This window comes from Dendrobium catenatum, unplaced genomic scaffold, assembly GCF_001605985.2.
Source record: "Dendrobium catenatum unplaced genomic scaffold, ASM160598v2 fragScaff_scaffold_1374, whole genome shotgun sequence".
NCBI lineage: Eukaryota > Viridiplantae > Streptophyta > Magnoliopsida > Asparagales > Orchidaceae > Dendrobium > Dendrobium catenatum.
In genome coordinates this window covers 635697-648509 of record NW_021319836.1, presented here as the reverse complement: position 1 = coordinate 648509, position 12813 = coordinate 635697, and the positions used below count along the sequence as shown (strand labels likewise).

Below are 12813 nucleotides of genomic sequence, written 5' to 3'. Positions count from 1 at the left end.
CTTATTGATGGTCTAAATACTGTGGACAACTTGCTAAGGAGGGGAATTTCTGTTAACCCATAATGTGCGTTATGTAACACATGTAATGAATCCACCATCCATTTATTTTATGAATGTGACTTCTCTTTTACTATCATATCTAATTTGATGCCTCATCTAAGAAGTCACATGATAAGGCCAAATATCCTCTAAGTGTTTGAAAGCATTTCTGTGTTGCATATCAAGATCCGGCCTTTCTATAACTTAATGGTTAGCTGCTCAGTGTATATGCTCTGGAAAGAAAGGAACAATAGGAAATTTGGGAACTCACAAGCCTCTTCCATTACGGTTTTCCATATGATTAAAAGAGCAGTTTTCACCAAAATCACGAAATGGAGAAACTCGGAATATCTATTTGATATGATTTAATGCTATATTATGAGTTTTTTCTGTGCTGCTGCTAGACTTTGCATTGTTGTTATGTGTCGGGGCATTTTGAACAGGATGCTGCCTCTCTTATCCGATTGGCTGATGGGTTTCAATTTTTGGCGGGCAATGATGTCCGAATTGCTTTTTATTCCCATTGGATGGCAATCTTTTTGGTATCCTTCATTATAGTGGCTTCTATTGCAACTAGGGGAAAGGGTTCATTTGGCAATTCTCTTTACTTAGCCCATTTACCCCTCAGGGTCTTGCTTTGACTATGGTTTTTAACCATTTTTTGCTCTCCTGTAGGTTTTTGTTGTGCATGTTGTATACACATAGAGTTGTGTCTCAAATTTTGGATTGTTCCTTATTTTGTAATTTATTTTTCATTTTATTCTCTTCTTTTACACATGTAACTAGTCCTTGATTTATGGAAATGGGCTATGCCCCTAAATTTTCAAAAAAAAAAAAATTCAAATAAATATTATGTGAGGAATTTCACAAGGAGATTTTGTCTTATTCAAGAGCGATGAACTACTTTGACACGTTTGTTCGGTTTCCAAGCTAAAATGGATGTTTAGCTTTAAACAATAAATAAATCTTTTGATTTGTCTTTATCTATGAGGATTGAGGAGGCCTAAATTTTTTTTTTTTTTTTTAGAATGCAAAGAAAATGACCAAATTTTATTTTTTAGAATACAAAAAATTTTTTTTTAAAAAAAAAAAAAAAAAAAAAAAACAGTTATGAAACATAATTTTTGTAAAGATGTCAAAGATGAAAGACTGGCTTAGTTTAGACGACATTCTTATTGCTTTTCAAAACAACTTTTTAGTATAAATTTTTTTTTTTACTAAAAAACTGATTTACAAAGCAAAAAGAAAGCCGTCCCGAACGAAGCCTAAGACTTCTTAAACCAGCTTTCATTTTTGTATTAAATTTTGCTTAAAGAAGTAGAAAGAAAGCCGTCCTAAAGCTTCATTTGGGACTCTTACTGTTTTATAAATCAACTTTTTTTTTACAACTGCGTGAGAGATACGAAGGAGAGAGTGGTTAAGTATGAATATAATAATTTTTGGTAATAAATATTTAAATTATATGAATTTGAATTTGATGTAAATAAATCTCTAATATTTAATAGTTCATCACTCCTAACAAAGATAACACATCTTAATGCTTATTGTCATTAATATTAAGAAAATTTTAAATTTGAAAATCAGTCTAATTATATTAATTTATGACGAATTTCTATTTCTTAAACTACATTGAAGATTATTTTGTAATTATCGGTAAGTTAAGCCTTAGTTTTAAAGTTTTTAGTTATTAAAAAAGAAACATCTTTAATTAATATAGAAATATACTTTAAAAAATTATTAATTTGCCAATAATTTATCTCTCTATGACTTGACAAGATTATCTTCTAATCCATGAGATTTAATTACTCCTCCTCGTATGAGATTTTCGCTAATTACATAATTAATTAAGATATATGACCAAAATTCTCCTATCAAACGTGTGGTATATTTTAGTTTAAATTTTTATTTCTAATCCATAAACGCCTTAAGAATTTCATATAGGGGTGTCAATTCGGGTCAGTGGGTCGAGTTCGGGTCGAACCCGGAACTGACCCGGCACTATTCGGGTCAATCTAAACCCGACCCGTTTTTAAAAACGGGTCAGGTTTCCAGACCAGAATTCGACCCGATTCGGGTCCGGGTCAACCCGACTCGACACGAATGACCCGAAGTTGACCTAAAATTTCTAGTTTTCGGGTCAATATTAAGTTTTCAGGTCAACAACGGGTACATCTTGGATTTCCGGGTCAAATAGGAGTTTTCGTTTCAATTTCGGATCAATTTTGGGTTGCTGAGTCAACCCGAATCAAATCCAATTTTTCAAACTTGTTGATTTGTTGAATCTGAATCCGACCCATTTCGGATCCGGTTGACCCTAATCCGAATTTTTTAGGATCGAATTCGAGTCGTATTTCGGTTCTTGTCAAAAATTTACACCCCTACCTTCGTAAATGGATCGGTCATAGGTCGGAGATCGGAGATCCCAAGGGCTCCCCCTCTCTCTCTCTCTCTCTCTCTCTCACACCTCTGCTACCTCTTCTGTCCTTTCTTTGTTTCTTCCTCGCTATCTCTAGCTGTCTTCCACTGTCATAACCTGTTCGTCTTCGCTGCAGAGGAAGAGGAGAGAGAAATAGAACGAGCTTTGGTTTGTGAGGGGATGGGTGGTTTATGCGCCAAAGAAAGCGGCAAGAAGACTAAGAAGAAGGATCAGATCGCAAACGCCTCACCCCCTGGTAGTAGAAATATACTTCAACTTGTTCGGATTCCAGTCATTTTTCGATTGGGGGATTCTAGAAATGGAAATATTTGGGTTTTTTTTATCTGTTGGGAGATCAAGTTGGAATATTTTGGCTTTATTTAGACTGTATCAGATTGAGTTCGGAGTGATTATTTGATTAATCAGGAAGCGCTTTCGTTACAATTGTTTTTTGGGGTTTTTTTTTTTCTTTTTTAAAAAATTACTTTAAATTTGGGGTTTTGATAGATTGTAGAATTGTGCTGGCTTTTTTAGCCTGTGTTGCTATGGTTGTTTTGAAAAGAATGTACAGATTGCTTTGCATTGATGAAAAATGATTGAATCATGCCATTGCCTTTTTTTGTTGTTCACGTTGGGTTTCACTTTCTATTATATTTTTGCACTGTACTTTTTTATCAGTGATTGAAATTTTTCATCAAACCCTAGAGGAGAATGTTATGTGCAGGGGACAAACTAGTCTTTTTTTTGTGGGTGGGCAAAATAGGATTGTGAAATGCTTAATTTTATATATGAAAAAGAAAAAGAAACATTTTTCTTAGAATTAGGGCAACTGCGTTTATTGAAGGTGGGCAAAATAGTTAAAATGTTTATTCTTCTAAAAGAAAAAAAGATTTCAGGGTGAGCATTCGCCCAAGTGGTTCCACCCCTAATTATGTCTGTATTATATAGCTGATCCGTGCAAATGAGAATGGTTATTCTGGGTCTAATATAATCATTTGGTGCTTGAAAGAGTTTGATTTGGGTCTAAAATAAACATAAAATAGCAGCCTTCCAATGACCCAGTTTGGAAAGTAGATGAATTATATTTGACTTATATTAAAAAAGGTAGAGGTAGACCTAAAAATGTTTGGTTAGAAAATATTAGAAATGACATTTCTTTATTAAATTTAGGTGATAATTTGACCCTTAATATGACACAATGGAGAAAAAGGATTCATATAGCCAACCTTACATAATAGGAAAAAGGCTTATTGTTGTTGTTGCTTGAAAGAGTTTGATCTTGTTAGTCATCTTAGTCATTTCATCAGTGAATTACTATTATTGATTGCTTGAGGTTAGCAAATAGAGGAAATTAACCTTAGGTCATATGATTGAACGCTATTTATTTATTTTAGTCCTATTAAATTTATTTTTCAAATTTTATTAAATAATTATTTCTGATATCATATGCATTTTTTATCTACCTCTCATGAATAATTTGAGCTTTGAATTTACATGTCATCTGCTCACCCCCTCTCTCTCTCGCTTTGATGTTTGGTTATTTCTTCCTTGTATATGGCTATTACAGTATGCCTGTTAATAAACAATTTCAAATTTTCAATAGCCAGATTGAGGAAATTCAATAGAAATATTTAGTCTTTTGATGACCATATGCTAACAGAAAATAATCATATTGAAGATGAAAAACAGAAGAAAGGGTAGGATTAAAAAAATAAATTTTAATGACTAACAGGTTTTCTTTATTTTTTGTTTTTGAAAATGACTGGACTAAATATTAGCTGTAGTTAAATTCTAAAACCTTAAAGTGCTTCTTCCTAGAAAATATTTTTAAAAGCAATGTGTTTTACTCGATTCTATAATTTGATTAATTGGATTTAATTAAAATCAATACAGATTTTCATCTCTATGAACACAGTTAAAATCCTTAAAAAATGAGGATTTCAATTTACAGTCAAAATGAGAGAAAATAAAGTCATCATTTTCTAAAACATAATTTTAATCCGAAAGAAAATGAATGAGCTCTTAATACAGATTTTTAATAAACTTATTCTGCTTGATTCTAATATTACAATATTTTGATCATATTCTATTGTTAATTTCATCAGTAGAGAAGTTTGCTAAGACAAGTCAATCAGTGGATAACAAAAAGGAAGATTCTGCTGAATATAAGGAGTTATTATCAAATAGTGGGTCTCAACAGATTTCTGCTCAGACATTTGCCTTTAGGGAACTGGCAGCTGCAACAAAGAATTTCAGAGCCGATTGCTTTCTTGGAGAAGGTGGATTTGGCAAAGTTTATAAGGGTAGGTTGGAGAGCTCTAACCAGGTTAGTTTGTAACTTCCGTTCATCTATTTGTTCTACAATGCTCTAGATTTTATTTCCAAGGCAAATTCATTACTGCAAAAGATGACCGTTTCATTCTATTTTTCTATCTTTTTTCTGTTTTATATTTGCTCTGATGCTTTTTATTATTCTTTAAAGCCATCATGGTTATAATAAAATGAATTCACGGTCTCGTAAAGATAATAGGCTTCTATACCAACTTATTTGAGACATGAAATTGTGTTCTAGTACTTCTTGTTAATTATATTGAGGAATTTATAATGAAGGAATTTGACTTGTCCAAAGTAGAATTAGTAGTTAATATGAAAAATGAAAGTTACCACACCCCAAATAGCTGTCATAAAGCTAATATGATTATGTATTAACTAAAAAGTATTTTGTTTTCATCACATTTTACTTAATGTTTTGTTTATTATACTTTTTTTTTATTATATTCACCACTTATTGTTTATTATGACCTTGCACAAAATGCTTACTGTTGTTGAACACTAAGGTATAAGTTAACTATTCAGTTTTATTGCCTTTTTCATTCGAGTTGTCTATAAATCTTATGTTACATGGACTATTTTTCCTCCAGATTGTGGCTATAAAGCAACTTGATCAAAATGGTTTGCAAGGAAATCGAGAGTTCTTGGTAGAAGTATTGATGCTTAGTTTACTGCACCATCCTAATCTTGTTAATCTAATCGGTTATTGTGCGGATGGCGACCAAAGGCTTTTGGTCTATGAATATATGCCGCTGGGATCATTAGAAGACCATCTTTACGGTGCGCAATTTCTCATTTCCTTCTTCCTGCATAATTTGTATGCCTTGGGAGCATTTTTGTAGCTTGGTATTAGAAATCATATTTTGAATAGCAATGAAAGTTACTAGATTCTGTCATTTGGTTGAATGTACTTAAAAATTATTGGAAGTTTCAAGATTTTGTTATTTGGTTGAATGTATTTTGAAAATATTATTGATTTTAAACTCTGCAAACACCATCGAAATCTAGATGCATTCTGATTTCTTACATAAAATGAGTGAAAACAATGAACTCATTATTTTCTAAAACATGTTTTCTACATACAACAGACTGAAGTGAGCCCTAAGAAGAGTGTTGTTTTGTGTTCATTTGAATTTTGATTTGTATTTATCTCATTTATCTGATGTGACAGATCTTTCTCCGCAAAGGAAGCGACTTGATTGGAATATGAGAATGAAAATAGCTGCTGGTGCTGCAAAGGGGCTAGAGTATTTACATGATAAAGCCACTCCTCCAGTAATATATCGAGATTTGAAATGCTCGAACATTTTACTCGGCGATGGTTATCATCCAAAGTTATCAGATTTTGGTTTGGCGAAGCTTGCTCCGGTTGGTGATAACACACATGTTTCTACTAGAGTGATGGGTACTTATGGATATTGTGCCCCTGAGTATGCAATGACTGGTCAATTGACAGTTAAATCAGATATTTACAGCTTTGGAGTTGTGTTGTTAGAGCTAATCACAGGAAGGAGAGCTATTGATAATTCTAGAACTGCAGGGGAGCAGAATCTAGTTGCATGGGTGAGTGTATAACACCCCTCGTAAATTTATGAAATCTGAGTTTTTTTCATCTTTCTCTATAATATTGTTATGCTTCTTTCCTGAATTGGTTCATTTTAAACCGTCATTAGTTTTAACAGACATCATATATTGTTAAACATTTAGTTCACTGCTAATTCATTGACTATGCTCATCTGTTGCCTGATTTTCTTTTCTAATCAAACTGAACATTTTACTTAATTTTTGTTTCAGTATAAAATTTTGGCAGTTTGTTCTGCTTTCTTGTTTCCTCGATTGAATTGAATGAAAAACCGAACAACATTCAATAATCCTAAATCCTCACTACAATCCGGAAACTGGGAAAAAATTATTACGTGCAGTGTCCGGACGTGTTTGGAAGCCAATCTGGATGCGCCATGTCATCCATTGCACAGTGCATTGGATGACGTAGTGCATCTGGATTAGCCTCTGGACGCATTCGGACACCGTACAAAATAATCTCTCGGAAACTGGACTGTTTTTCAGATTGTATACCCCTTCTGTTTCTGAACTGCTGCAGTTCGGAATCTAGATTCTATGAAGTTTGTTTTTATCACTATTGAATGGAACCAACCGAATGCAATGATGTGGCTTGGCTGTGGACTAGACTTTAGTAGGTTTGGTTTCAAGATCGGTGAAGCTGAAATTGATCATTAGGCTTCGGTGAACTGAACTGATGGAACAATCTGAATACTTGCCCTATTGGATGGTAAGAACAATTTGCCAATCAAATCTATGTCTAAACACAGTTTTATATTTCAAGGCATACCATTCAATTCTTATAATCACCTGCATGTATAAATATTATTACCAGCCTTTTTCTACTAGTAGAATTAGTCTTCATTTGGGACGGCTTTCTTCTTGTTTCTTAAAACAGAGTTTTTGTACTAAACTAAGGCTTCGTTTGAGACGGCTTTCTTACTGCTTCTTAAAGCGGCTTTTTAGTACACAAATTTTAATTTTGTACAAGAAAGCCGTTTTAAGAAGCATTAGGAAAGTTGTCCCAAGGCTTCGTTTGGGACGGTTTTTTTACTGCTTCATAAAGCAGTTTTTTATTAAAAAAATTAAAAATTTTTATGCTAAAAAGCTGTTTTAAGAAGCAGAAAGAAAGTCGTCCCAAACGAAGTCTAAAAAACTAAAACTCCATTTTAAGAAGCAAGAAAAAAGCCGTCCCAAACAAAGCCCGAGGGTAGAGAAGTTCGCAATTATACTATATGTTGTAGCTTTGTACTGCAAATCCTTGAAGAGTTTGTCATGTAGATATAGAGGGAACCATCATGTACGCTGGCAATTAAAGTAGATAAATAAATAAATAACTGAATGGAATCAAGTTCCTTTTTTGAATAAAGAGGTGTGAATGAATATTGATGGAACTAAACCCACAAAAGCATCATAGTAGTTCAAAATTTGTATGGTTTGTATTATTTAGGTTGGTGGTTGAAGTGGAGGAATGCATTGGCCTTGTTTTTTTTTTTATTTATTTTTTTATGCATCGGGCTTGTTGTGTGATAGAAAAGTCCCCCTCAATCTTAAGGGAAAATTCTATAAGATGGTGGTGAGACCTGCAATGCTTTATGGTTCCGAATGTTGGCCATTAAAAGAGAAACATAATACTAAGTTAAGTGTTATAGAGATGAGGATGCTTAGGTGGATGAGTGGCTTTACCCTTAGGGATAGAATACTAAATGAGCATATACGTGAAAAGGTTGGAGTAGCTCCAGTGGAATATAAGATCAGAGAGAGTGGTGACATTAAACCGAGGCCTTCCGATGACCTGGTTAGGAAAGTTGAGGTATTAGATTTGACTTATGTTAAGAAAGGTAGAGGTATGCCTAAAAAGACTTGGTTATAAAATATTTAAAAATTATATTTTTTTTATTAGATTTAAATCAGAATTTGACTTTTAACATGACACAATGGCGAAAATGGATTCATGTAGCCGACCACATGTAGTGGGACAAAGAAAGGCTTGATGTTGTTGTTGTTGTTCTTGTACTATTTACTTAGGCTTTGTTTGGGACGGCTTTCTTTCTGCTTCTTAAAAAAATTGCTTTAAGAAGCAATAAGAAAGCCGTCCCAAATGCAACATTAGTTCTATGACATCATTATTGTCATTCCTCTTTCAATTCAGCTTTATGAATTATCTTTTTTTATTTGCTTATTCATATTCAGTGCACATGAGATTAGAAGAAAAAGAGTAATCAACATTGCTATAAAGATTGTCAACAATGACTAAATGCTAAAATGTTATGCGATTGTAGGCCCGCCCCCTCTTCAAAGACAGAAGGAAGTTCTCTCAAATGGCTGATCCAATGCTTCAGGGCCAGTATCCTGTAAGAGGCTTATACCAAGCTCTCGCCGTCGCCGCCATGTGCGTTCAAGAGCAACCCACCATGAGGCCTCTGATAGCTGACGTTGTAACTGCACTCAACTACCTTGCTTCCCAGCTCCATAACCCTCAGATTCCGCCTGCTCAAAGCACTTCTCGATCTGTTTCATTTGGCACTCCTCCCCGCATGCTTAAGGGAAAGCAGGGCGAAAGTGATAGCCAGGAGAAATCACTCGAGAATTCCTCAGTAAATCAGTAGTGATTTCAATGTATATTCTTTGATCACCAATCTTTTTTTCTAGTGTAAGCTGATAAGTCGAGTTTGAGCCCATTTTCCTTTTCTTACAGTTGCAAACTCAACTATTATCTAGATTTCAATTATTTATTTTATTTTATTTTTTTGAATCTTTGGCAGGTAACGGTCATGTCCTTCCTTTAAATGAAAATAGTTTTTGAAGTGACGGTTCATTTGTTGCTGTACATGTGAGCTTCTGTAACGATATGTACAATGTAATGAACAGCATTCATCTCCATTGGTATGATTTTGGTTAGTTAAATGAAGATATATATCTGTGTAATTTCATCAAGCTGCCTTTTCTTCCTGCTGCTCTTTCAGAACTTCTGCAATGCAAAACTATGGCAAGTAGGAGTATATTGAAGAAATCATGACTATGTAAATATAGTGGATAATGTGAAGGTGTTTTTTTTTTTCACATCATTTATCTAGGGGTGTCAAAATCGGGTCAAGGGTTGGGTTCGGGTCAAACTCGGAATTGACCTGGGACCAATTGGGTCAACCAGAACCCAACCCGATTTTACAAACGGGTCGGAATCCTGAACCTGGACATGACCCGTCAGGTTCAGCTCTGACATACGCGACGTCGACACATGAAGGTAAGGATGATGTCGAAGATGATTGGGAGTCTCGTCGCAACGGTCACGCGATCACTCACTCTCATGTTATGTCAACGACACGATCCATTTGTATGTTAGGGTTTGCAGGGCCACTGGCAAGTGGATCGCAGGCGGTGCGACGAAGACTGGACACCGCATTGTGCATGACTGCAGGGCACGGGGTCGGTCACTCACGAGATGAATGAAATGACGCTTATGATGTGTCGACATCAGATTGTTTGACTCAGACGCGGACTGTTATCACTCAATCACGCGACGAGTTGGTTCCCAGGTCTACCCAGGTTGGTTTTAGGTTTTCGCGTCAACGCGAACCTGGCCTAGTTTTATAAACTGATCGAAATCTCAAATTCGAATCCGACCCGTTTCTCAAACGGGTTGATTCTAACCCGAAATTTTCAAGTCATATTCGGGTCGAGTTTTTGGGTCGTGTCAAATATTGACCCTCCTACTTTTACCCATTAATAACAAATTTAGATGCTTAAAATTTGATGTAGTTAAGAGATGATATTTCTTTATTTATTTAATTAACAAATGTTTTTAGATATTTTAAGTTTTATTTATTCAAATTGCTTTGTATAATTTTTATATTTATTTATATATTACTTCAATTAAAAAATGAACAATTTGATGTAATTTAATGATTTATATGCTATATAAATAAATATTAAAAAAATTTCAATTGATATATAATATATGAAAATTATGGGGTATATATGTAAATCCTCCATTAGTTAATTGCATGATGATAATTTTAAAATATTTTAATCAGTAACTTATCTATGTTGAGTTGATATTATGGAAATAATATTATTTTAAATAAAATAGGAGAGTGTAAGAGCAGTTATATATTAAAATTTGAAATTGGTTAGATCCTTTTTAATTATTTTATTATTTAAAAAAATATAGATTTTTAAAGTGTTTAATATCTATTTTTATATGCATGACACATAAATTTGCTATCCTTACATCCTACACCCCACATTGCCAAGTTGCATAACATAATTTTAATATTTTTAATATTTGAAAATATAAAATATGTAAATATTTTTTCATTATTTATAGTATTTGAAAAATAGAAAAAAAATGCTCTTGAGAATTATTAGTATGTTTACATTATTATGCCAAGAATGCCAATAAAAAATATTTTAATATAAATATATATAATTATCAAATATTAATTAAAAAATTATTTTGGATTTGGTCCAGCTTCCAGCTAAGCCAGCTAAGCTTATTGACTGGACCCAGCTATATGAGTCCAAAATTCAATGATAAAGAAATGGTCAGGCCAGTTTAGGTCCTTCCAATGGGCCATCTGGTGCAATATCTAATATCCTGTGGGCCCTATCTGACTTCAGCTTGAATTTGGCTCAAGTCAAATCAAATAAGGTTGACCTTTTAAATCTTGCTTGCAGTTAGGTCAGAAGGGATTAAAAGATTAATAATTCAAGCTAACAGCTTCTAGTTTTTAATTATTAATAATTTGATAGTAATTATTCATGATAATGATTAGATCACAGTCAAATGTTTAGGTTTAGGTGGCTGAGTATGTTTATATTTGTTGAGAGATAGAAAAATTATGACGATAGAATGAGAAAGTTTTACGTTTTAGTTTTGCACGAAGATTCAACACATAAATAGATAAATGAAAGGGCATGGATAATACTAGAGTTTTAATGTGGTGAACATATTAAAGGAAAAAACTACAGGTCTTGCACGGCTGAGATGATTCCACTATGTGAGTATTAGTACAAAATTGGCTCATCCCTCTACTTAAAATAACAAAATTATTAGAATTTGGATAATTGACATAAAATGTGGCAGAGTTTGTCTTACATTTGAGGTTGAATAACAACATGTTTGACATTATTGATTGGGTGGTGGTCATTTGATGATAGCGACCGCTGAGGAAAGTCCAACGGCGAAGGTTGTCGGGTTGCAAAACGTTTGATGTGGTTGCTGGCGAAAGGTCTGATAGTATCGGTTGTCTCGTGGAGGTCTAATGGTGGCAGTCAACCTTTCTCTAACAAGAATGGTTGGTCAATTGGGGTCTAATGGAAACAGTTGACCAATGAATATTCATTAGTGGTGGTTATCGGTTGGAGCTCTACGATTCTTCAAACTTTTAAGTTATCTTGAATCTTTAGCCTAGGGTCTCCTTCATGTAGAAAGTAAGGCTATATTTATAAATTTTTTTAGAGTACTGTCATGATCCATAAATATGAAGAAAATAATGACTACTAAATTGGACATTTTATATTGATTAAATTAATCATAAATCATTCATTCAGAATTTAAGTATCTTAACATCGTCAAAACTGAAAGATCTTGGACTCGTTGAATTCATTTCATCAAGCCGCTCGATTTGACTATAAGCATGCCAAATTTAGAGGTCATTTGATTCTCCAATTAATATTCTAAAATTTCAAATCACGCCTCAAATGCTTGATCATAGTTCATTTGGACTTGGATCATATCACTGTTAGTGTCTTTTGATTCGTTTGGTTGAGCCAATCAGTTTGTTTGTGAAGTTTATTGAAATCATAATTTAGATGAACATGAATTTAATTATAGAAGCTTCCAATTTAGATGTACATCGAGATTTGTGTTTGATTGAGCTGATTTTTGATGAAGTATCAACATAAAAAAAAAAACCTATAAATTATGTATAGAAATATTTAGTTGATTGAGTATTTTGATCTTAATAATACAATTTAGGTATTGAGTACATATGTATATATGTGTATTTTGATATTAAAATTTTAAAAAAAGTATATAGCCAAAGTATGCAAAGTGTTGTTTTTATTTATTTAATTATTTGAAAGATTTAATTTTCTTAATAAATGGCATAATATCCTAATAAAATTTGATTTGTAAGAATAAAATTTCATGTAATAGATAGTCAATCCAAAATCATGATGATAAAATTTTAAAGTTTTTTTTTCTCAATTAATTGATAGTTGGTAGTAAGTTCGAGTACATAAATAAATTTTAAAAAATTTTATCAAAAAGAATATTTAAATAAATCAAATTAAATAAAAAAATTTAGTAAAACATAACCGAAGCGGGTCGATTTCGGGTCTGAAAAATCGACTCGTTTGCAAAAATGGGTTGGATCGAACAGTGTCGGGTCAATTCCGGGTTGAACCCAAACCCAAACCCGTGACTCGATCAGATTCAAAATGAGCTCAAATCAAGCACATGG

General features: G+C 33.2%; 1 protein-coding gene across 2 annotated transcripts; it reads left to right on the top strand.

Annotated features, from left to right (window-relative positions):
• Positions 1-2408: 2408 nt before the first annotated feature.
• On the top strand, positions 2409-9283 carry LOC110102422 (probable serine/threonine-protein kinase PBL7). 2 transcript variants are annotated; one of them, XM_028699724.1, is made up of 6 exons: positions 2409-2444; positions 2592-2711; positions 4561-4781; positions 5377-5566; positions 5958-6349; positions 8629-9283. In XM_028699724.1, exons 2-6 carry the CDS (start codon positions 2636-2638, stop codon positions 8953-8955), a joined length of 1206 nt encoding a protein of 401 aa, XP_028555557.1. In that variant the 5' UTR covers positions 2409-2444; positions 2592-2635; the 3' UTR covers positions 8956-9283. The 2 variants fall into 2 exon arrangements, with proteins under 2 accessions (XP_028555557.1, XP_020686418.1); XM_020830759.2 differs by lacking the exon at positions 2409-2444 and having other exon boundaries at positions 2451-2711; positions 8629-8965; positions 9112-9283.
• Positions 9284-12813: the final 3530 nt, after the last annotated feature.